This window comes from Aotus nancymaae, unplaced genomic scaffold (genome assembly GCF_030222135.1).
Source record: "Aotus nancymaae isolate 86718 unplaced genomic scaffold, 86718_ANA_hifiasm-v0.15.2.pri h1tg000040l, whole genome shotgun sequence".
In the NCBI taxonomy this organism is placed as follows: Eukaryota; Metazoa; Chordata; class Mammalia; order Primates; family Aotidae; genus Aotus; species Aotus nancymaae.
Window position 1 is genome coordinate 112834868 of NW_026988454.1, and position 23212 is coordinate 112858079.

At 37.7% G+C, this 23212-nt stretch overlaps 2 protein-coding genes and 1 long non-coding RNA gene across 6 annotated transcripts in view; 2 read left to right on the forward strand and 1 right to left on the reverse strand.

Moving 5' to 3' along the window:
• Nucleotides 1-16936, reverse strand: part of CENPQ (centromere protein Q) — a 30821-nt gene extending 13885 nt beyond the window's left edge. The window contains exons 1-5 of one of the 4 annotated variants that reach the window (XM_012441606.2): nt 16851-16934; nt 9220-9339; nt 8056-8110; nt 6914-7034; nt 6266-6334 (exon numbers count right to left, since the gene is read on the reverse strand). In XM_012441606.2, the coding sequence (XP_012297029.1) occupies nt 6266-6334; nt 6914-7034; nt 8056-8110; nt 9220-9321 (347 nt within the window). In that variant the 5' untranslated portion in view covers nt 9322-9339; nt 16851-16934. Of the gene's footprint in view, nt 1-6265; nt 6335-6913; nt 7035-8055; nt 8111-9219; nt 9355-16820 lie in introns of all 4 variants that reach the window. The other 3 variants (XM_012441605.3, XM_064360988.1, XM_064360989.1) reach the window with 3 other exon arrangements.
• LOC135268368 (uncharacterized) lies at nt 11253-15950 on the forward strand. Its single transcript, XR_010336720.1, has 3 exons — nt 11253-11480; nt 15018-15092; nt 15767-15950. It is a non-coding gene; the product is annotated as an uncharacterized LOC135268368 (long non-coding RNA).
• A 114-nt stretch (nt 16937-17050) lies between the features above and the next one.
• MMUT (methylmalonyl-CoA mutase) overlaps nt 17051-23212 on the forward strand; it is a 41131-nt gene continuing 34969 nt past the window's right edge. The window contains exons 1-3 of the mRNA XM_012441603.2: nt 17051-17202; nt 20737-21160; nt 22174-22541. Coding sequence (XP_012297026.2) covers nt 20776-21160; nt 22174-22541 — 753 coding nt within the window. The 5' untranslated portion in view covers nt 17051-17202; nt 20737-20775. The remainder of the gene's footprint in view (nt 17203-20736; nt 21161-22173; nt 22542-23212) is intronic.

The window sequence follows — 23212 nt, forward strand, 5'->3', positions numbered from 1 at the left end:
GAGAAGAATGTATATTCTGTGGATTTGGGCTGGAGAGTTCTGTAAATGTCTATTAGGTTTGCTTGTTCCAGGTCTGAGTTCAAGTCCTGGATATCCTTATTAATTTTCTGTCTCGTTGATCTGTCTAATATTGACAATGGTGTGTTGAAGTCTCCCACTATTATTGTGTGGGAGTCTAAGTCTCTTTGCAAGTCTTTAAGAACTTGCCTTATGTATCTGCGTGCTCCTGTATTAGGTGCATATATATTTAGGATCGTTAGCTCTTCTTGTTGCATTGATCCTTTTACCATTAAGTAATGTCCTTCTTTGTCTCTTTTGATCTTTGTTGCTTTAAAGTCTATTTTATCAGAGATGAGAATTGCAACTCCTGCTTTTTTTTACTCTCCATTTGCTTGGTAAATCTTCCTCCATCCCTTTATTTTGAGCCTTTGTGTATCCTTGCATGTGAGGTGGGTTTCCTGGATACAGCACACTGATGGGTTTTGGCTTTTTATCCAATTTGCCAGTCTGTGTCTTTTGATAGGGGCATTTAGTCCATTTACATTTAGGGTTAATATTGTTATATGCGTGTTTGATCCTGTCATTTTGATGCTAGCTGGCTGTTTTGCCCATTGGTTGCTGCAGATTCTTCATTGTGTTGCTGCTCTTTACCATTTCGTGCGTTTTTGGAGTGGCTGGTGCTGGTTGTTTTTTTCTATGTGTAGTGTCTCCTTCAGGAGCTCTTGTAAAGCTGGTCTGGTGGTGATGAAATCTGTGAGTACTTGCTTGTTCACAAAGGATTTTATTTTTCCTTCACTTATGAAGCTTAGTTTGGCTGGATATGAAATTCTAGGTTGAAAGTTCTTTTCTTTAAGGATGTTGAATATCGGCCCCCACTTCCTTCTGGCCTGTAGGGTTTCTGCTGAGAGATCTGCTGTGAGTCTGATGGGTTTCCCTTTGTGGGTAACCCGACCTTTCTCTCTGGCTGCCCTTAGTATTTTCTCCTTCATTTCAACCCTGGTGAATCTGATGATTATGTACCTTGGGGTTGCTCTTCTAGAGGAATATCTTTGTGGTGTTCTTTGTATTTCCTGGACTTGAATATTGGCCTGCCTTGCTAGGTTGGGGAAGTTTTCCTGGATAATATCCTGAAGAGTATTTTCCAGCTTGGATGCATTCTCTTCATCACATTCAGGTACACCTATCACACATAGATTAGGTCTTTTCACATAGTCCCATAATTCTTGTTGACTTTGTTCATTCCCTTTTACCTTGTTTTCTCTAATCTTCCCTTCTCGTTTTATTTCATTGAGTTGATCTTCGACCTCTGATATCCTTTCTTCTGCTTGGTCAATTCGGCTGTTGAAACTTGTGCATGCTTCGCGAAGTTCTCGTGTTGTGTTTTTCAGCTCCATCAATTCGCTCATATTCCTCTCTAAGTTGTCCATTCTCGTTAGCATTTCATCAAGTCTTTTTTCAAGGTTCTTAGTTTCTTTGCATTGGGTTAGAACATGTTCTTTTAGCTCACAGAAGTTTCTCATTATCCACTTTCTGAAAGCTGATTCTGTCATTTCATCACATTCATTCTCCATCCAGTCTTGTTCCCTTGCTGGTGGGGAGTTCTGCTCCCTTGTAGGAGGAGAGGTGTTCTGGTTTGGGGTGTTTTCATCCTTTCTGCGCTGGTTTCTTCCCATCTTTGTGGATTTATCCACTTACCGACTTTGTAGTTGCTGTCTTTCTGATTTTGGTAATTTTAAGTCTGCAGCAGCTGAACTCATAAACCCCCTTTTCTTCCCCCCAGGTGTTCTGGCCCAGGGAGTAGTTAGGACTTTATGATTTTCAGCTGTGTTGCTGTCGTTTTCCCTGCCCACAAGGTGGCAGTCTAGTCACACTCAGCCTGCAGAGGCTTCGCTGAGCTGCTGTGGGCTCCGCCCAGCTTCCGTGTGAGCTTCCCTACAGTCCTGTTTATATGGGTGTAGTTAGAACTGCTTCCGCTATGCTGGCCCGCCCCTGTAGTGACGGAGTCTCTGTAGTGGCGGGTTGTCTTGGTTACGGAAAATTGCCCGGGGAACTGCAGGGTGTTTCCCGATGGAGGACGCCCCTCCCCCACAGAGCTGGACCGTCCCGGGTTCAGCCGTGTTTCCAGTGGGGCCCTCTTTGCATGGGAATCTCTTGGCTTGACTCCCTGTCTCAGCTCCCCTTGCTGGCCCAGAGGGGACACAGTCTCGTTCACTTTGCTCAAGGAGCTGCTGCTCCCTGCCCCCGGTGCAGGCTGAGCGGCTGCTCCGGTCCAACTAGCGGTGCTGGGAACCTGTGGAGCTTCTCCACCTGTGAATCTCCTGGTCTGTGGGCAGTTAAAATCCACTGCCCTGTGTGCCGCTGCGTCAGCCGAAGCAGCAGCACTGAGATTCGTGGCACGCCCTTGCCAGGGAGTCTCCTGGCTTGACTCCCTGCTTCAGCTCCCCTTACTGGCTCAGAGGGAACTCTGTCTCTCTCGCTCCACATAAGAAGCCGTTGCCCCCCGCCCCAGGGCGTACGCTGAGCGGCCACGCCACTCAAACCAGCAGCGCTGGCGACCCGTGGGGCTTCTCCTCCTGTGAATCTCCTGGTCTGTGGGCAGTAAAAATCCGTCTGGAAATGCGGCGTCCACTCACCCTCTGCGCCTTCTCTCGGAGCTGCAATCCCGACTTCCTCCTAAGCGGCCATCTTGTCCATACCAAACATGAATATTTAATATTAATGTTAAAAAATTCTTTTACAAATTTGAGTTGATTTGATCACCAGTAGAAACATCTATTTCTATCATCACATCTGGCAGACTTCAAAACAGCTTTCCCAGATTTGATTCTTGAATTTTATGAGGAAAAGCTACATTTGATTCCTTTTATAATACCAGCATTTCTGGGTTATAAAAAGTTTTACTACTTAAGATTTGAAGAAATCTGAACAATAGTGGAACCCACTATCCGACATTTGTGATCTTGTTAAAATCTTAATTGAAAAAAAATCTTTTATTTTAGGTTCAGGAGTACATATGCAGGTTTGTTATGTAGGCAAATGTTGTGGGGCTTTGGTGTACAGGTTGTTTCTTCACCCAGATAATAAGCATAGTACTCGACATGTAGTTCCTCAACCCTTACTCTCCTCCCTCAAGTAGGCCCTGGTATCTGTTGTTCCCTTCTTTGTGTCCATATGTACTCAATGTTTAGCTCCCACTTGTGAGAACATGCCCTATGTGGTTTTCTGTTTCTATATTAGTTTGCTTAGGATAATGACCTCTAGCTCCAACCATGTTTCTGCAAAGGACATGATCTCGTTCTTTTATGGCTGCATAGTATTCCAGCTGATTCCATGTCTTTGCAATTGTGAATAGTTCTGCGGTGAACATAAGTGTGACTGTGTCTTTATGGTAGAACAGTTTATATTCCCTTCAGGTATATACCCCATAATGGGATTGCTGGGTTGGATGATAGCTCTGTTTTAAGTTCTTTGTGAATCTGCCAAACTGCTTTCCACAATGGTTGAACTAATTTACATTCCCACTAGCAGTGTATAAGCATTCCCTTTTCTCAGCAACCTCGCTAGTATCTGTTACTTTTTGACTTTTTAGTAACAGCCATTCTAACTGGTGTAAGGTGGTATTTCATTGCGGTTTTCATTTGCATTTCTCTAGTAATTAGTGATGTTGAGAACATTTTTTCATGTTTGTTGGCCACATGTATGTTTTCTTTTGAGAAGTGTCTGGTCATGTCTTTTGCCCACATTCTAATAGGATTGTTGGTTTTTTGCTTGCTAATTTGTTTAAGTTCCTTATAGAGTTTTGATAAGGACCTCTGTTCAATGCATAGTTTGCAAATAAAATCTTTATTTTTGTAAAGAAAAAAGCAGGCAGCAAAACCCCACAAATCATAATTCTTATTAAACTGTTAAGACAACCTCTAGTTATTCAGAAATATCATCATTAGGCATTTAAACACAAACTATCTGCCTAAGAGGGTTTTTTATTTTCTTAACTAAAATCTTTTATTTATGAAGCTTCTTCTATATGTTTATTAAATCAATTATGTGGAAGGGTCATTCACTGTTCCAAATGTTCTAAATGGCAGTTAGATTTCCAGGAGTCTCACTAACTCTTAGAAACTAAAACCATGCCTTGAATATATCCTACTATATCAGCAACATTTAATCACCACTTATAAAATTGTTTCTATAGGGCAGACTTTCCCAAAGTATGTGCCTTTAGTATTATAATGGCAGATAGTTTTATTTGCCTAGCAAACCTGTCTGTGTAATCATGGGGCTAGGTGTATAATCAAGTTTATATCAATCATACCCATGGTAGCTCTTGTCACAAAATCACACCAAGGATAGGTGTATATCATCTAAGCTTGGCCAATCAGAAACCATTTCCTAGAATTTTCTAACTGAAGCTAAGGGGATAAGAGTTTTCTTTTTCCTCTTTCTTCACAAGGCTAAAGTGCTATATATAAGAAGCTATATATGACTATAGTTGTAATCTAGTAAGAACTGAAAACTAAAAAAAATGAAAATAATGAAGCCAACATTTAGTCAAAAGCAGAGATAAGACTAATATATGAAAATGAGTTCCCAGAAATATCAATTTGGGAGATGCTAGGTTAAAGAAAATGAAATAGATTTATTTAGTGCAGGGATTCTTACATGAGAATGTACCCAAATATAATTCACCACAGATTACTTTTATCCATAGAGTATCTGTGAGAACGAATGTTTCAAATATACTTTGAGAAATACTGCTACAGAAGAATGTACTCAGACTTCTAATGAGGATCAGTTTGCTAATGCTGTACTTTGCTGTATCCATAGAAATAACTGTATCTTGGGTATGGTTACTTTGTGACTTAAAGAAAGCAAGTTGTGAAAGTAAAAATAAGGAGGAAATAGGCCTTGAAATATATATCTCCATAACTGCTCCATGATGAAGAACTGCCTATTTGTTGAGTATAATCTTTTCCAATGAACCAAGGTTATTACTTGAACAACTATTATGTAATGTAATATTTTCATTCACACACTAAACAGTATTTGTCCTATATTAAAAAAATCCTAAATAGCTACATTTTCATTAAACTTATATTTGCTCATTTATTATCTTTTTAATCTCCTCCTCCTCCTTTAATCATAGGCTGCTATACCTTTAAGCAATTTCAAGCCTGCTTCTAGCAGTCTTTGTTTAATCTGTTCAACCTTTCTCAACAAACTCCCACACCACCTAATCCATCCCATTCACTCTTTCTACTTGGCTACTATGGGTTGAAAATTATATTTAAAGAAAAAGTAAGCAGAATTTGTAATCAAAGGAATTCCCTAAAATAGGTCATAAACATTTTTAGGCAAACTTGAAACTGAGAAGCAGAACATTTTTTTATGAAAAGAAAAAGTTGTGTAAATACTACAGAAAAGTAATTATTAAAAATCACGGGCAGTGGTGTGCTTTTTAAGAATTCTTGAAAAGAAACCTCCATGGGTGATTTACCATAAGATGAAGAACAATAATATCTTAGAAATTTATACAAAGTACAAATTTGACAACATGAAATGAAGGAAAAACACTGCAGTAGGAAAAATATCAGATAGATAAGAGCGGTGAACTATTAACTTCAGATTATTAAAAATGAAGTTGAAGGGAGTTCAAGTTGACAAAATTGTTCTCAAATTCTGATACAGAAGATTGAACTATGGAGACAGAATTTTGTGATTTTCAGGTTTTGTTGTGGTTGTTGTTAAGTTCCCTGAAACTTATTTGAGAAACATGTGCAGCAGCAGTTTAGAAAAGAATACATATTTCTAAGCTATTCATCTTCTTTAAACAAACAAACAAACAAACAAACAAACTGGGCCAGGCACAGTGGCTCATGCCTGTAATCCCAGCACTTTGGGAGGCGGAGGTGGGTAGATCACGAGGTGAGGAGTTCAACACCAGCCTGACCAACATAATGAAACACCACCTCTACTAAAAATACAAAAGAATTAGCTGAGCATGGTGGTGGGCGCCTATAATCTCTGCTACTCTGGAGGCTGAGGCAGGAGAATTGCTTGAACCCAGGAAGCTGAGGTTGTAGTAAGCCAAGATCACGCCACTGCACTCTAGCCTGGGCGATAGTGAGAGACTCCATCTCAAAACAACAAGAATAAAAAACACACACAAAAAAATCTTGCCTTCCACAAGTGTCTGTTTGGCAACACAGGAAGAAGTCAGATTTTTAAAAATTATATTTTAACCATTTTAATTATGCAACAGTATTACCTTTTCTTTAGGAAGTTGAGATGATATTGTATTTCTTCTTTTTCTTTAATACTCTTACTCAAAATTGTTCTAGAAAAGAAAAAAAGGTGGAATAAATAGTAGTCTGAAACACAAATAAACATGCTCTGTCTCCTTTTCTCTCTGATTTCTCTCAAGTGCCCCTCCCCACTAGCCAGGCAGAATCAATCACTTTTCCTTTCATATTAAAGACACTTTAAAAAGAGGTACAATAAAAAAATCTACTTATATATATTTTTTGCTACACTGTACTGTAATAGTTTATATGCCTGGCTCTTCTGACAGAATTTAGCTCCACAATGGCAGAATTCTGTCTTATTTTCTTGTATCCCTTCCAGTGTGGTAGCTTCTATATAAAGTGTCACTTGAACTCATCTTCTTCCTAAAGAATCCTTATTGACATAAATTAAAATTTTACTGATAGCAAGTCAGGCCACAAACTCTTGCTTTTATTTCACCAATGAACAAAGACTTTTTTGCTGAAGGCAAATGCCATCACATTAATTATATCTTCTTCTAAAACAGAAATATACTCTGTTACCTTAAAACAGCATTATTTAAAAGGATAATGTCCATAGGAAACACCTAAGTAGGAACTAAAACAATGAAATGGAAAAATGTTATACTCACATTATTACTGATTCCATCATAGTTTGCAAATGGTCTCTGCTACTCTTTGAAAGAGGTTGCCAAGTTTTTCTCTTGCTGGATGCTATCTTTACCTGTTTTAGGTTAGTGTGCTTTGTTTGTCCTGTCATTGGTAATAGAACAGGCTCTGATTAATCAAGATGTTTTACATGTTTTTGCTTAAAAACTGAATTTTTTAATCTAAAAAAGCTTATGAAATTATGAGAACAAAATATTATAAAGCTGTATAAACTGTTTACTTTTTATCACACAGCTATAACATCCCAGGTGTTGAATATGAATATGCTTTCTATTGATAAGTTAACAGAAATACTACCAAGTGATAATAGAAACAATTTTAAATGAAGAATCAAGCTTAATTACAAAAAATTTTGTTCTCAGAAATGGCCTAAAATCTTTAAAAATTTCATTGAGAGGACCAGAAAACTAGTTTCCAAATGTTGGATGGCAACTGGAACAAAACAGATTAATCAAACCACAAATACATAGTCTCGACTATACTGTTGGTACTGTTCTACTTATTAGGGCTTAAAAAAAGAAGAAATAGTATTGGATCTCATGAAAATCAGAATTGGAGAGAAGGGATATTGAACAAATTATAGGTGTGCAAAGTATACAAAAGGAAAAAAACGTACTGTATGCTATGGGAGTATAAAACCAGAGGACCAAACCTAGTGCTGGCTGAGGAGACATAGAGAATCTTTCCATCAAACACTAATGTTTAACCAAAGACAACTACTCCAAACTAGTTTACTCAAAACAAATTTATCATAATGGTTCCAAACTAATCTGTACAGAACAGAAGGCATATTTGTCTTGAAGAACAATCAGTGGATTTGTCTTTATATCATAGATCAGTAATAATTCAGGCTGTGGGCCTGAATTTCTCTAGTTCCCATCAACTCAGTGGCATTGAAGCCTCCACAGTATTTTGCCAGAGGTGCTAACTAAAATTTCAGTTGACCAAAATAACTGCCTAACCACTACTACGTATTCTTACAAAAATACTAATGTAGTTATTACTATCTTTTGCAGAATTCACAAACAAGATGCTGACATTTTTTTCATGAATATAGATAGCTTGATAAAGAAGCAAGTTAAACAAGATAATAGAAAAGAAATACCTTCAGAAGACAGATCTTTCAGATGATTTTTATTTCTTTTCACTGTGTTTCTAACCTAGAGGGAAAAACACATGCATAAACATAAAGCAGAATTAAACATCAGATAAAAAGAAACTGCTTTACAATAATTTGTTATATATGTCAAAGAGTATTCATACAACTTCTAGCAGATGGAAAAAATGTATGTTGCTACTTCTACAGAAAAATGGTGTATGTTTATCACAGGCAGAGGATATACTAAAGCAATTCTTGACAATGCTGATAATAACAATTTTATACAGTGTCAAAGAATGTTTTAAATGAATCATTGCTCACTTTGCCTATGAAATAGTGTTACATACTTTACCTCCAAAACATTATAGGCATTGCCTAGTGAGTAGGGTAAAATACGAAAATTTTTTTGATTAATCCATTAATTCTTTTAAAAGAGAGGGTCAAAATTATGGGAGAAAGCAGCTAATTCCTCCCAAACTATTTGTCTTCTGTGTTAATAAAAATCTCCACCAAATGACAAATTCTCTCACCTTTTAACATTTAATTGCTATAAGAATTTGTATGCTTTATTTCTAATCTTCCCATTAGATTCCTCAGCACTGCCCTATAACCCCTCTCTTCCTCAAAGAATTCTATGGTCAACGGTTATTTTTAGAAATTGCCATAAACAACTATTTTTATTTTATTTTTAGAAATTGCAGTAAATAATTATTTATTAGAACTTTGCAAATCATGTTGCAAAAGCTCTTATACAATGATATGAACTGCAATAATTTGTAGTACCACTGACCCTGTTTTCATAGAGTAGATAATGTTTCCAACTGAAGAGTTTTTCTTTTTTTTTTTGAGACAGAGTCTCACTCTGTTGCCCAGGCTGGATTGCAGTGGTACAATCTTGGCTCACTGCAGCCTCTGCCTCCTGGGTTCAAATAATGCTCATGCCTCAGCCTCCGAGTAGCTGGGACTACAGGTGCACATCATTGCGCCTGGCTAATTTTTGTATTTTTAGTTGAGGCAGGGTTTCACCATGTTAGCCAGGCTGGTCTCGAACTCCTGGGCTCAAGTGATCAGCCCACCTTAGCCTCCCAAATTGCTGGGATTACAAGCATGAGCCACAGTGCCTGGCCCCAGTCGAAGAGTTCTAAATGAGAAACTTAATATTTTCATTACCTTTTTCTCTGACAACACTACTTCCTCATTATCCTTTTTTCTCTTTGGATTTCTTTTTAACTGTTGAGAGTTTTTCTTGGAAGCACCTGCTTTACCAGACATCTTGATCTAAACACAGTGCTTAAAAAAAAAAAACCTGTAAAGATGAAAAGGATACAAAAAAAGCTAAAGCCTTGCACAATGTTTTGTTTAAAAATCTTCCGTATATATGTTCTAAATTCTCCTTTTTTAAAAAAAATTGTAATAAAAGTTTGGTGATATGATTGTATGCTTTTAAACAAACGTATTTTAAAACAAATAATTTTGACTCTTGTCAGAGTAAGAATATCTAATTCAATTTCATTCCTAGAAATTAACTTCCATTTGCATGGATTTTAGAAAATCATTTAAAAATGCTTTTGCATTTCTTATTTTAAACTCTATTGTATGATAACATCATCTCCATGTTTAAATCCAAGGAAACAGAAATATCAAGTGGTCGCAGATAATATCAGTTCAAGGAGTAAAACCTAGGTCTTATTATTTTAAGTAATAAATTTACCATTACTCAATTTTTGCCAAAAATGGAAGGAGACACTTTTTAGGATTATATCGTCAATCTATTTTGTGGAAATTCATGTGTTAGTCTGACAGTATTAAGAATGTAAACTGCAATCTTATCTGGGCTATGTGCATTTTAATAAGAGTATAGAAATAAATGTACTGATTACACTGCCTTCCCACAAATTACAAAACAGATACAGGATTGGAGATGGGGATGTTGATAAAATTTAGAGTAACTCATTTTCCCTCTTTTATTACCAAATTCATTTCTAATAAGAGGAACAGAGGAATGAGATGCTTATTCTTGCATTAGACCATAAGAAGTAGCTGGAAGTTAGGTACAGTACACAAGGAAATATGTATATGCACATATTAGCTATATATGCCTAGAAAATATGTATATGCACACATAAATATATATACACATATTAGCCATAGCTAGATATACAGATACATTATTCATCATTCCTTCTCTAAACAGTCAGAATTATCATACTGATACAGTTTAAATATATGTGCAGATTTAGAGAGAGACAACACAGAGGGTACTCTGGATAAATCTATATCCTCAAATTTTAAAAGCTTCAAGCTCCCCTCCATCCACTGCCAGTAAGAGTGGAAAAAAAAAAGTGGGAAAGAAAGATCACAAACTACATTTAGCAACCACATAACAGATCAGTTACAAAAAGCAGTGGAAGTCAAAATATCACTTTACCCTGCTCTTGAACAATGTGATCCTTAACATTGAACAACGTGATCCTCACCATTGAACAACGTGATCCTCACCATTGAACAACGTGATCCTCACCATTGAACAACGTGATCCTTACCATACACGCATTCTCTATCTTTTGTTCAATTTCTAAAATGCCTAATTCCTTCAACTTGACATCTACACCCTTATACTTCCTCTACTTAAAAAAACATATGACAGAATTTCACTTGTAGGTCTCTCCTAGAAGCGTTGTTCACCGAATAAAAGAACTCAGGTGAGGGGGCAAGGGATAGCTGAGATTTTAGATTAAAAATGGTACACATTCCTTCTCATGATTGTTAATAAGAAATAAGGTCTATTTTCCCTTGTCCTAAATCTTGGCAAACTCTGCAGCTGTTTGAGCAACAGAATATAGTAAAAGTGATTCTGTTCTAGTTTATTGGCTTAGACATGAAGAGACTGGCAACTTTGACTTCCTCTTGCTTGGAAACACTTGTTCTTTTTTTTTTCTTTGTTTGAGATGGAGTTTTGCACTGTTGCCTCAGCTGGAGTGCAGTAGCACAATCTCGGATCACTGCAACCTCCACCTCCCAGGTTCGTTCAAGAGATTCTCCTGCCTCAGCCTCCAGAGTTGCTGGGATTACAGGATTTAGTGTTCTAGTAGAGATGGAGTTTCACTTTGTTGGCCAGGCCAGTGTTGAACTCCTGACCTCAAGTGATTCACCCGTCTTGGCCTTCCAAAGTGCTGGGATTACAGGCGTGAGCCACCACACCTGGCCAACACTTGCTCTTATAACCCAGCCACCACCATATGAGGACGGCCAATACGGAGAGGAACTGAAACACTAGGCAAGTCTTACCTGAGCTCCCCCTTAACAGCCAGCACCAACTTGCCAGTCTGGTACATGCACCTAAGTCAATATGCTGCAGCCCACACTGCGTGGACAAGACATGAGCAAGCCCTGCCTAGTTACTCTCAATCCCAAATTTTGGAACAAATTAAGTGAGTAAAAAATTTATCCCAATACCTTTCGTGTTACATTCAAACTCTTTACCATGCCATTTTCAGTCCTTAACAACCTAACTCTGCCTACCTTTTCATACTTATCTCCTACTACTCCTTAGTCAAAGCTCCCTCTCTAGCTAGATTTGATGATTTCCTAAACACACTTTGGGTAATTCTGCCTCCCAAACATATACTATACCTTCTACCTGAGCAGCTCTCTCCTGTCTCTGCCCACTCTCTCAGATCATGAGGCACCTCCTTCTCAAAGTCTTCTTAACTATTCTACTTCATTTCTAAGTCTACAGGCTTTTACGGTCAGTCTCATTTGGCATTTATTTATCATTTGATTCCATTAATCATTTTTTTCTTGATATTCTTTATTAAATAACATGTAATTTAGTGCTACTCCAAATCTCATTCAAACTGTTTGCCATAATCCTTTCAAATGTGGAAACTGAAGGTAATAATTTAAAAACTTTTATAGCAATTTGGCAGAGTGACTTTATGCACATTGAACCTAATTATGAAATAATTAGTCTTGTCTTTGCCATATCAGTTTTCTACTAATTAGTATTTTTTTAAAAAATAAACCTTTTCAGAACAGTTTTAGATTTACAGAAAATTGAGCAAAACAAACAGAAAGTTCTTATATAATCCCTGCCCTCCCCTACCCCCTACAATCTCTATCAACATCATACACCAAAGTGGTGCATTTGCTTAATTGTTGACACATCGTATTACTCAATATCCATTGTTTACATCAGAGTTCTCTCCTGGCATTATACCACGAGGAAGTTTGACTAATAATTCATTTTTAATTGCATTTTACACAAGTATCAGTTCTGACTTATTGGAAATAAAAAGCAAAACTGGTCTTTCACCACAGTTTGAGAAGTACTGTTAACACTGACACCTACTTGAGGCACTACCATAACGCCAAGTTTCTCAACCTCAGCACTATTTACATTTTAAATGGGATCATTCTTTGTTATAGAGTCTGTGCTGTGTATTGTAGGACGTTTAGCAGCATACGTGGGTCTACGTAGACTACCAGATGCTAGAATCCCTCCAACCCCTGAGTAGAGCCAACCAAAATTGTTCCCAGACATTGCAAAATGTCCCCTGGTCAAATCAACCCAGATTGAGAACACTACCACATGGTTATGAGCAATTCTGCAATGAAAGTAAATTGTTCCGCTGGCATAGTGGCTCATGCCTGTAATCCCACCACTTTGGGAGGCTGAGGTGGGTGGATCACAAGGTCAAGAGATGGAGACCATCCTGGCCAATATGGTGAAACCCCATCTCTACTGAAAATACAAAAAAATTAGCCTGGCGTGGTGGTGCGCACATGTAGTCCCAGTTACTCAGAAGCCTGAGGCAGAAGAATCACTTGAACCAGGGAGGCGGAGGTTGCAGTGAGCCGTGATTGCACCACTGCACTCCAGCCTGGTGACAGCGAGACTTCATCTCAAAAAAAAAGAAAAAAGAAAGTAAATTGTCCAAGCTCCAAATCTAGCCCTGACACTTAATTAACTGTATATCTTTAGGCAAGTATATTAGCTGAGTTTCCCCATTAGTAAATTGATTAATAAAAGTAATAACATTAAAGGCTTTTGTAAAGCAAAAATGATTTAACAAAGAATAAATAAACCACCTAGAACAGTATTTGAGACATAGTAAGAATTCAATAAACAAAGACATCGTTTCTATCACTTCTGGGCTACTTGCAGTGCATATAAAAATGAATAGACATTTTGTCCCATTCTTAGATCCAAGGGAAATCATTGCTTAGTGATAGTGCATAGGTAGGGACACACATGAAATAATTACCATATGTGCTATATTTATAAATGTTATAAAAGAGACAAGTGAGCGAATGACTATCTTAAACTGGTTTGTGCATATGGGTAGAAATGTACAGGTATAACTCTTTTTATTGTGTTTCACTTGATTAGGCCTCACAGACACTGAATTTTGTTGTTGTCTTACAAACTAAAGGTTTGTGGCAAGCCTGCATTGGCAACTATATTGATTCCATTTTTCCAACAGATTGTGCTCACTTCATGTTTGTGTCATATTTTGATAATTCTCATAATATTTCAAACCTTTTCATTATTATATCTATTATGGTGATTAATGTTACTAATGTAATTGTTTTGGGGCACTATAAACCATGCCAATATCAGATAACTTAATAGGTAAATGCTGTGTGTGATCTGATTGCTCCACCAACTGCCTGTTCCCTGCCTCTCTCCCTCTCCTTAGGCCTCCCTGTTCCTTGAGACACAACAATATTGAAATTAAGCCAATTAATAATCCCACAATGGCCTCTAAGTGTTCCGGTGAAAGGAAAAATCACATTATCTCTCACTTTAAATTAAAAGCTAGAAATGATTAAGCACAGTGAGGTAAGCATGTCAAAAGCCAAGACAGGCTGAAAGCTGGGCCAGTTAGCCAAGTTGTGAATGCAAAGGAAAAGTTCTTGAAGGAAATTTAAAGTGCTATTCCAGTGAAGACACGAATGATAAGAAAGCAAAACAGCCTTATTACTAACAGGAAGAAAGTTTGAGTGGTCTGGGATTGAGGATCAAACTAACCACAACATTTCCTTAAACCAAAGATGAATCCATGGCAAGGTCTTAACTCACTTCAATTCTATGAACGCTGAGAGAGGTGAGAAAGTTGCAGCAAAAGAGCTTGAAGATAGCAGAGGTTGGTTCCTGAGGTTTAAGGAAATGAGCCACCTCCATAACATGAAAGTACAAAGTGAAGCAGCAAGTGCTAATGCAGAAGCTGCAGCAAGTTATCCAATTCTAGGTAAGATTATTGATGAAGGTGGCTACACTAAACAACAGATTTTCAATGAAGACAAACAGTCTTCTATTGGAAGATGCCGTCTAGGACGTGCATAGCTAGAAAGAAGTCACTGCCTAGCTTCAAAAGCTGTCTTTTGAAGCTGACTCTCTTGTTAGGGGCTAATGGGGTTGTTGACTTGAAGTCAATGCTCATTGACCGTTCTGAAAAATCCTAGGGCCCTTAATTCTTTTAAATCTACTGTCTGTGCTCTGGAAATGGGAGAACAAAGCCTGGGTGACAGTATGTTTGTTTACAGGATAGTTTATTGAGGAGTTTAAGCCCATCTTTGAGACCTACAGCTCATTAAAAAAATATTTCTTTCAAAATATTACTGCTCACTGACCATGTACTTGGCCACCCAAGAGTTCTGATAGAGATGTACAAGGAGTTTAATGCTGTTTCCATGTCTGCGAACACTACATCCATTCTGTAGCACATGAATCAAAGAATAATTTTGACTTTCAAGTTTTATTATTTAAGAAATACATTTTGTAAAGCTATAGCTGCCCTAGATAGGGATTCCTCTGATGGATCTGGGCAAAATAAATTAAACTTCTGGAAATGATTCACCATCCCAAATGCTAGTAAAAACATTCATGATGCATGGGAGGAGGTCAAAGTGTCAACATCAACAGGAGTTTGGAAAAAGTTGATTCCAACTCTCATGACTTTCAGGGGTTCAAGACTTCAGTGAAGGAAGTGACGGGAGATCTGGTGGAAACAGCAAAATAAATAGTGGAGCCTGAAGAGGTACCTGAATTGCTGCAATCTCATGATAAAACGAGTGGATAAGAAGTTGCTACTTAAAAATAAGGAAAGTTCTTGAGATGGAATCTACTCCTGGTGAAGATGCTGTGAATATTGTTGAAATATCAACAAATAATTTAGAATATCACATAAACTTAAGTTTTTAAAGCAATGATAGGGGTTAAGAGGATTTAATCTTGAAAAAAGTTCTGCAGTGGGTAAAATGCTTTCAAACAGCATCGCATGCTACAGAGACTCTTTGGTTTTTTTTTTTTTTTTTTTTTTTTGAGACGGAGTTTCCCTCTTGTTACTCAGGCTGGAATGCAATGGCGCGATCTCGGCTCACTGCAACCTCCGCCTCCTGGGTTCAGGCAATTCTCCTGCCTCAGCCTCCTGAGTAGCTGGGATTACAGGCATGTGCCACCATGCCCAGCTAATTTTTTGTATTTTTAGTAGAGACGGGGTTTCACCATGTTGACCAGGATGGTCTCGATCTCTTGACCTCGTGATCCACCCGCCTCGGCCTCCCAAAGTGCTGGGATTACAGGCGTGAGCCACTGCGCCCGGCCCGCTACAGAGAATCTTTAGTGAATGTAAGAGTCAATTAATGTGCAAACGTCCTTCTTTTCTTTCTTTTTTTTTTTTTTTTTACTTTTTTTCTTTTGGTTTTCTTGTAGATTCATCGGGACATTATTTTCTTATTTTAAGAAACTGCCACAGCAACTCCAGTCTTCAGCAATCATCACCCTGATTGGTAAACGGCAATCAACATCAAACAAGACCCTCCACCAGCAAAAAGATGAGGACTTGCTGAAGGCTGAGACAATTGTTAGCATTTTTTCAGCAATAAAATATTTTAAAATTAAAGTATGCACAGTATTTTTTTTTCCACATAATGCTATTGCACACTTAACAGGTTACAATACAGTGTAAATACAAGTGATATACACTGTTACAATACAGTGTAAATCCAACTGTTGTAGGCACCGGGAAACCAAAAAATTCGTGTGACAGGCTTTATTGCAGTATTAACTTTATCGTGGGGGTCTGGAACCGACCCCACAATATCTTAGAGGTATGTCTGTACATTATTCATAGAAAAAAGTATTATTTTAATGACGTTTTGAAATATTTAGCCAAAAAGTAAAAAAATGAAGTATCCAAGGCAAAACAGTAAAACTCGGACAGCAGCACAGCTCGAAAAAAAGAAAAAAAAAAATGGCGTGTTCAGGGACAGAAAAAGTTCAGCGAGGTTTTTAATGTGTATCGGAGTGAAAAGAAATAAGGCTGGTACAGTAGTTTGCCGCCAGACTATATGCCTTAGGAGAGAGGGAGGCATTCTAGTTTGTCTTGTTTTCTTTACCAGCTTGCTGATACTCATAGGACTCAATTATCTCAACTTAGACCTCTATGTGGGAACAAGAACGAGTAGGACGCCTGGCAAAACACAGACGCTAATGTCCAAGGCGGCACTTGGCTTCACAAGTACCTGCAGGAGAGAGTCAGCAGTAAGGATGAGCATGAGAATGATTCAGGCGAAATAGGGAGGAAGTATTCATGGCTTTGCTCCCTCCTCCCTAACAAATATTTCAATCTAAGGATCCTAACCGCGGACCTTTTAGGACATCGGACATTTGCCCGTGAGCAATCCCCCCTCGCGCTCCTCAAATACAAACCGCGGAGTCTGCCACAAACGCGTTGCTTCAAAACTCATCCCCCAACTTTAGACTCACCTAGCCGGTTAAGGATTTCGCGACTCACCATGGAAACTTCTTGCACCCTTCTGGAAGCTGCGCTTGGAGTAATTCGCGCCCAAAATTCATAAACCGAGGAGACCCGGAAGTGGGCGGGAAGAAAGCGGAAACAGACATCTAACCCTACCCCTAAACGTCATCAGTAATGCGCCCGTTAGAGCACGATTCGATTGGCTGGGGGCGTGGGGGCGGTGTCGGCCCACGCCCCAGAGTCGTCGGGCTGGTGCTGGCGATTGCGCTTTGTATGTGGGCTGGGTGAGGGCGGGGAGGCCTGGCTGTGTGGATCTCTGCCAGGTGAGGCAGGGGACGCAGAAGTCCAGCCGCCCCCTCCCACAGCGGAGTCCGAAACAGGCCTACCAGTGAGTAGGACGTACACCTTTCAGATCGCTCATTCTTCTGGCTCCTGTCTCTCCTCTACCCCTATACTTTTGTTCTTTCTCTCCCCATCTGTCCTTCCGTCTTCTTTACCTTTCTACTGTGGCGGGATCCCACTTACTGCCTTCTCCTTAGGTTTAGATTTTCACCTTCGAACCAGCCTCTCGTTTTAGGCGAGGTCCTTCGCAATTCGGAGGTACTGCTGAAAAGAAGGTGCTTGTAATACTTCAGGGGCCATATTGTTACCTTCTCTGGCCACCTAAGCACCCCGAAGTGTTCCCGTTGGCAGAGGTCACTTTTTGTACGACTACAGAGGGATGCGCTTGCTCCATGACTGCCTCCTTTCTAGGTTGTGGCTTATGTTATTGTCAGGGTTTTTCTAAAAGTTGGCGCGACTAAAAGTGATTTTCTGTGTGTAAACGGGTCAAGGGTGAGAAGTAGAACAGAAAATGACAAGTCTAAATTGACATAAAAGCTTAAATTACTAACTCTTTTTCAGTTTTGTCTAGAAAGAAGGTGGTCTTAGGGAAACTTGAAGCCCTGGATAGCGTATGTGTGTAAAGTTTTAAACCACTTGATGATTTTTTCCCCATATGATTTTGTGTTTAATGATTTACTTATGCTAATATAAAATATAATTTTCATGCCCTGTGTTTCCATCTCCTAACCCAACTAATTGAACATTGAAGTACCTTTTTGATATACTAGTGTGGAATCGCATGTCAACAGCCAAAGCTTGAAAGTTATTGGTTCAGAATTTTTTTCTCACTGATTTGTTTTTGAGGTGTGGGAATGGGATTCATCATTGCTCTTTAACATATTTTAGTTGTCAGTAACATATTTGCTTTGCATGTTGCTTCTTTGAATGCTTGAGGCCTCTCTTGATGGTCTTCTGAGAAAATTGAGAGGTCATATTGCCATCCACAGTTGTGTTTTTATCTAAAAATGGTGTCTATTTCCAGTTTCCCACCAATTCACATGTGATTTTCAGGAAGTCACTTATAAGGGGCTTTTTCCTTTTAGTTCAGATTTAGGAAAGCCAACGTGAAATGGGTGTGATATTTCCTGCCTATAATTCTCAGGTGGTTTTCAAATTACCTTTTACAGGATTACTATTGAAACGGTTTAGTTGTAGCTTCATTTTTTTCTCACCCAATTTTTAAGCTAGTAAATGTAGTGGATGGCTTGTAAAAATATGGGTGACAAGGACCCCATGGATTTAACAGAATAAAAATTGTGCTAATATTAAAAAAAAGAAGTTTTTTTTTTCTTTTTTTTCAGATGGAGTTTCGCTCTGTCTCCCAGGCTGGAGTGCAGTGGCATGATCTCTGCTCAGTGCAACCCCCGCCTCCCGGGTTCCAGCGATTCTTGTATCTCAGCCTGCTGACTAGCTGGGATTACCGGCGCGCCACTGCGCCTTGCTAATTTTTGTATTTTTAGAAGAGATAGGTTGCACCATGTTGGCTAGGCTGGTCTAAAACTCCTGACCTCAAGTGATCCACCCACTTTGGCCTCCCAAAGTGCTGGGGTTACAGGTGTGAGCCACTGCACACAGCCTCTTTTTTGTTATGTTTTCAGTTAGACTTTGTTCCATGAACTTTTTACATAGTTGAACCTGTTGCATTTATAATTATGTGTCTTGAGTCTTTCAGTTACTACTTTTTGAGTTTGTTTCCCTTTTTTGGGGGAAACTATGCATAACATATTTTTAACTTTTTACTTATACATATTTATAGAAACTGCATAAAACATAACTGTACAATTTGATAAATTTCCACAAACAGAATGTATTTATGTAAGTGGCAATCAGATCAAGACCATTACCCCCAAAAATTCCCCTCTTGCTCCTATTGTGTTCTAGCAACCATAAGCAACCGTTCTTCTGACATCAAAGATTAGCTTTGCAAGCTTTCTAAAGACATTTTAATAGCTACATGAAATTCTATCATTTGTATATGCTGTAATTCATTTATTCATATACTATTAGACACTATTTTCCTAAGTTCTCTCTATTACAAATAAAACTATAGGGAACATCTATTTTATGTATTATTATAGAGGCTTTCCCAGAAGTAATGTTCTTCGGTGGAATGGCACAAACATTTCTGAAGCATTTCATATATATCGACAGTTTACTTTCCAAAGTAGTTAAAATAGTTAATACTCTCACCAGTGGTTTATGTCTCTTGTTTAACAACCCCATATAAGTGTCATTTATTTCATTTAAGCTTTACTTAACTGATAAGAAGTGGTATGGAAAACAGAATTTGAAACTCACTTTACTTGTTGCCTTATCTGGTATAAAAAAACACATAGTATAGTGAATATATTAATGTTTGTATCTCAGTATCTTTTTAAACAATAGTCTATATATGTTTAGGCTGTAGGACTCTGACAAGTTTTAGTAATTCAGGTGAACAGTTTACTGCTTTGTGGGGTGGGATTTTTATCAAGCAACTTTATTTCTCTGATCCTCAGTTTCTACAACTGCAAAATGTTGACATTGAACCCAGTCACCTAGTATAAGACTCTATGCTAGATATCAGGAATATACAGTTCTAATGTTGGAGCAGTTTATAAACTGGTATAGAAGTAGATTACTGAAGAGGCCATTTAGCTCACCTTATGGGTTCTGGGATGAGTTGTGAGCATATTAGTTAGATGCAAAGATTTTCAAACAGACTGCATAGGTTCCAATCAATGCTGTCTCCTCTGTGCCTCAGTTTCCTAATCTGTAAAATGGGGCTAATAATAGTACCTATCTCTTAGGAGTATTGTAAGAATTAAAATTGCCTCTCTATGTGATGTCTTTATAGCCTTCTATGTTACTGGCACATAGAAACACTGCAAATTGGAGATAATGCCTTAGCTGAATTAGCCAGAGAAGAACATTTTAGGAAGAAGGAAGAGCAAGAGCAAATTCACAAAACTTTGACATATGCACAACAAACTGTAGGTAATCCAGTATTTCTAGTGCACAAAATGCATAAAGAGGACAAAGGCAGAGATGAGTCTGAGGGGGAAACAGAGACCAGTTCATGAAGGCCTTGAATGCCTGTTTGTCTTATTCACTACTTTTTTCCTCCATTACCCAACGTAATATCTGTCATAAACTGACATTTAATAAAAGCATTTTTAATGAAAAATTAATTAGGGGGCTATAGTATATTTTCCACATGATACAGAGGCTTTGAAAAATTTCATGGGGAGTGTGACATAGTCATATTTACATTGATGCCATTGTATGGAATGGATTTGTATAAAATGGAGTAGAAAGGGGCAAAGATTGGTCAGTAAGACCAGTTAAGAGGCTACTGAGGAAAAAGACCGTAACTAGAGCACTGATAGTGATTGCTGAGAAGAAGGACCAAAGTTATAAAATAATAGGTACAGGAAGCAGAAAAGGGAAGAAATGAAATCGACTAATACATCCTTTTCCTTTTTGGTTTCATTCTAATCAGTAGCTCCTATTTTCTCTCCCTCTTCTAAATGTTTATACACTGTGTTTCTTTTTCTAGGTCAGCTCTTGCTTCTGTTGGGTGTTTCCATGCTCAACCATGTTAAGAGCTAAGAATCAGCTTTTTTTACTTTCACCTCATTACCTGAAGCAAGTAAAAGAATCATCAGTTTTCAGGCGCATATGGAAACGACTTCTACACCAGCAACAGCCCCTTCACCCAGAATGGGCTGCCCTTGCTAAAAAGCAGCTGAAAGGCAAAAACCCAGAAGAGCTAATATGGCACACCCCAGAAGGGATTGCTATAAAACCCTTGTATTCCAAGAGAGATACTAAGGACTTACCTGAAGAACTTCCAGGAGTGAAGCCATTCACACGTGGACCATATCCTACCATGTATACCTTTAGGCCCTGGACCATCCGCCAGTATGCTGGTTTCAGCACTGTGGAAGAAAGCAATAAGTTCTATAAGGACAATATTAAGGGTGAGATTTTAATGTAAGGCATAATATTTATGATAAGACATTTACCTCCTAGTGTTGGCTTTTTTTTAGGTTAATCTCTGTAAAGATGATATTCACTCTGTAATTTTGTAGTTAAAGACTACACTCTGAAAAAAGTGGGTATTTTTTATCTTCTGTGGTCAAAAAGATAAGTGAGTTCGAATAACGTGCTAAATTTTTGAAAGAAAACAACACTTAGATTCACATTGTTTAAAAGGAATTAGGTGAGGTGAAGTTGCATGAAGAAAAGAAGACATTAGCTTTGCCTTTGAAAACTATTTAATTAATATTGTTAAGATAGCGATTGGAGAGGAAGATAGGTTAAATGATGTCCAAAGAAAGTGTAAATGTGATAACATGGTACAAACATATTTCAGTGTATTCTGGTATTCATTCACTGAAAATTAACTTATTTCTTCTTTCTGAGCTGTAATAAAATCATATTGTTTGAATGCTAAACTTGTAAATTTATAAGTTTGTATTGCCCATGGAAGGTTGAACTTATTTATTTTTAGTATAGACTATTTTAGTTATTTAAAAATTGTGTATGATTGTCATAATTCTGTTTCCCAGAATATTTGACTAGCCAAGAATCCTGTTGTGACCATATTAGATAAAAGTAAGCAAGCATACAAATGTGAGTTATTTTTACCATATATGAACAGCAGATCTTTTCATGAATTTTAGAAATATTTCAATCAAGTACCAAATCTTCAGATGGAAATGAGATAATTAAGATTTGTGTTTCTTCCATTCTTTCCTGTAGTGAGGTCTAGAACTAAATTTGTGCATTTTGGCACAAGGGAAAAAGCTGATTTCCTTAAGAAGTGAAGTATCATTATTTAAATTTATTTTGACATGTATGAGCATAAAAATAGTTGTTATAAAAGTATACTGTTATGAGATGAATGAACATTTTTGCTAGTGTTAAAGTAAATAATTTTACTTTGATTCCAGATTCTTGAATCTTACATTATTTTTCTTTATGTATTTAGCTGGTCAGCAGGGATTATCCGTTGCCTTTGATCTGGCGACACATCGTGGCTATGATTCAGACAACCCTCGAGTTCGTGGTGATGTTGGAATGGCTGGAGTTGCTATTGACACTGTGGAAGATACCAAAATTCTCTTTGATGGAATTCCTTTAGAAAATATGTCAGTTTCCATGACTATGAATGGAGCAGTCATTCCAGTTCTTGCAAATTTTATAGTAACTGGAGAAGAACAAGGTGTACCTAAAGAGAAACTTACTGGTACCATCCAAAATGATATACTAAAGGAATTTATGGTTCGAAATACATACATTTTTCCTCCAGAACCATCCATGAAAATTATTGCTGACATCTTTGAATATACAGCAAAGGTATACTTTGTGGTTCTTATGTTTTTCTATAGTTCCTTGAATGTAGGAGTTTTTACAACATGCTACAACCTAATTTAAAAACTGAGTCTGAGTAATATAATTGAAATTTAGAATTTTTTTTATTGTTACTTTTTGTTTTTAATGTACCAATTTTATGTTCTGTCATTCCTTGTAGGAATCTGGGCAATAGATCTTTACTGTGTTTTCTTTATTCTTAAAATTTAACTCTGATAATTGTTAGAATCAGGGATGTCTTCTACTTACATTTTTAAATTTCCCTCAAAAATTCAGATGCAATTGTGAAGCAGACACTGGTATCAGACAAATGGGGATTAGAATATCAGCTTTATTTCTGCTAAAAGCTGAATTTGACGATATTACTTATCACTTATATCTGCAATCTCAAGGAGGTCCCTAATATTCACCCCTGAATTAGACTCATCTTTCCCAATAAGAATGATGGGAAAAGTCCTTCCGCAGGAACATATTTTCCTCCTTCCTTTTCCTGTGAGCAGTTTGTTTATATTTTCCCCCATTATTCAAACTTGCTTCTTACCAGCAATATGCTTCTTTTCCTTACCTACATTAAAGTTAGACCATTATTTCATGGCACAGGGAAAATCTTCATCAACGCTTTTTATCTCTATCAACCCTAGTAATTACTGTTATCT